Raw genomic sequence first — 1,473 nt, 5'->3', positions numbered from 1 at the left:
AATGCCGCTTCCCGATGTTCTGTTGGTGCTCATTCCCATTCCCGTCCCCTAGGGAGGTGCTCCAGAACCTGAACTTGGACTCGTGGCAAGGAAGCTGCCAGAGGGGGGATGTCAAGGAAGGTACGTGGAGGTGCTGAGCTGTAGGACCAGGGCGTGGTTGGGGCAGGAATTGGTGGATTCTCCAGGCTTTGGATGGGTTTGGGTGGGTTTGGATGAGTTTGGGTGGGCTTGGGTGGATTTGGGTGGGTTTTGGTGGGTTTGGATGAGTTTGGATATGTTTGGGTGGATTTGGGTGGGTTTGGGTGGATTTGGGTGGGTTTGGAGGGTTTGGGTGGGTTTGGATGGCTTTGGGTGGCTTTGGTGGATTTGGATGAGTTTGGATGTGTTTGGGTGGGTTTGGATGAGTTTGGATGTGTTTGGGTGGATTTGGGTGGGTTTGGATGTGTTCGGGTGTGTTTGGGTGGATTTGGGTGAGTTTGGGTGGGTTTGGGTGAGTTTGGGTGAGTTTGGATGAGTTTGGGTGGGTTTGGGTGGGTTTGGACGAGTTTGAGTGTGTTTGGATGGATTTGGGTGGGTTGGGATGAGTTTGGGTGGGTTTGGATGGTTTTGGGTGGATTTGGGTGGGTTTGGATGTGTTTGGGTGGGTTTGGATGAGTTTGGGTGGCTTTGGATGTGTTTGGATGAGGTGGAGGTGCTGAGCTGTAGGACCAGGGCGTGGTTGGGGCAGGAATTGGTGGATTCTCCAGGCTTTGGATGGGTTTGGGTGGGTTTGGATGAGTTTGGGTGGGCTTGGGTGGATTTGGGTGGGTTTTGGTGGGTTTGGATGAGTTTGGATATGTTTGGGTGGATTTGGGTGGGTTTGGGTGGATTTGGGTGGGTTTGAGTGTGTTTGGGTGGATTTGGGTGGGTTGGGATGAGTTTGGGTGGCTTTGGGTGCGTTTGGATGAGTTTGAGTGGCTTTGGGTGGATTTGGGTGGGTTTGGATAAGTTTGGGTGTCATTGCATGGCTTTGGGTGGCTTTGGATGGCTTTGGGTGGTGGGAGGTGTCGCTGGGGAACTGGGAATGCCCCTGCAATCAACACACCAAGCTGGAATGAGCGGAAATCATTTTTCCGAGCTGGGTGGGAAGGGTTAAACCGGCAGAAAAGTCCTGCGGCCTTCCCCAGCCGTGGGCTACCGTCCTTACGTGCAGCGGGGTGCTTGGGGCTGGCAGCGACCTTAAAGACCCTCCAGTTCCACCCCTCCTGCCACGGGCACCATCCCATCAACCCAATCCGTGCTTCCCGGCCATCCCTGAGCCCCGTGTCCCCGCAGACGACTTCCGGAACATCTCGGTGATGCCCTTCTCCCGCTATTACCTCAACTGCTCCATCGAGTCCCACTACGCCACCTACAACTGGTACCACGAGGACGTGCTCATCAAGAGCTGCAACACGTCGCGCCCGCAGCAGGACTGCTTCCACTCATCCCCAG

General features: G+C 55.2%; 1 protein-coding gene across 1 annotated transcript in view; it reads left to right on the top strand.

The window, feature by feature from the left end:
* Positions 1 to 1,473, top strand: part of SEMA7A (semaphorin 7A (John Milton Hagen blood group)) — a 33,525-nt gene that overhangs the window by 19,736 nt on the left and 12,316 nt on the right. The window contains 2 exon segments of the mRNA XM_008641973.2: positions 53 to 120; positions 1,315 to 1,468. Coding sequence (XP_008640195.2) covers positions 53 to 120; positions 1,315 to 1,468 — 222 coding nt within the window.

This window comes from Corvus brachyrhynchos, unplaced genomic scaffold (assembly GCF_000691975.1).
Source record: "Corvus brachyrhynchos isolate BGI_N302 unplaced genomic scaffold, ASM69197v1 scaffold309, whole genome shotgun sequence".
Taxonomy (NCBI): domain Eukaryota; kingdom Metazoa; phylum Chordata; class Aves; order Passeriformes; family Corvidae; genus Corvus; species Corvus brachyrhynchos.
The sequence above is the reverse complement of the archived record's forward strand: the minus strand, read 5'-3'. Positions and strand labels throughout refer to the sequence as shown.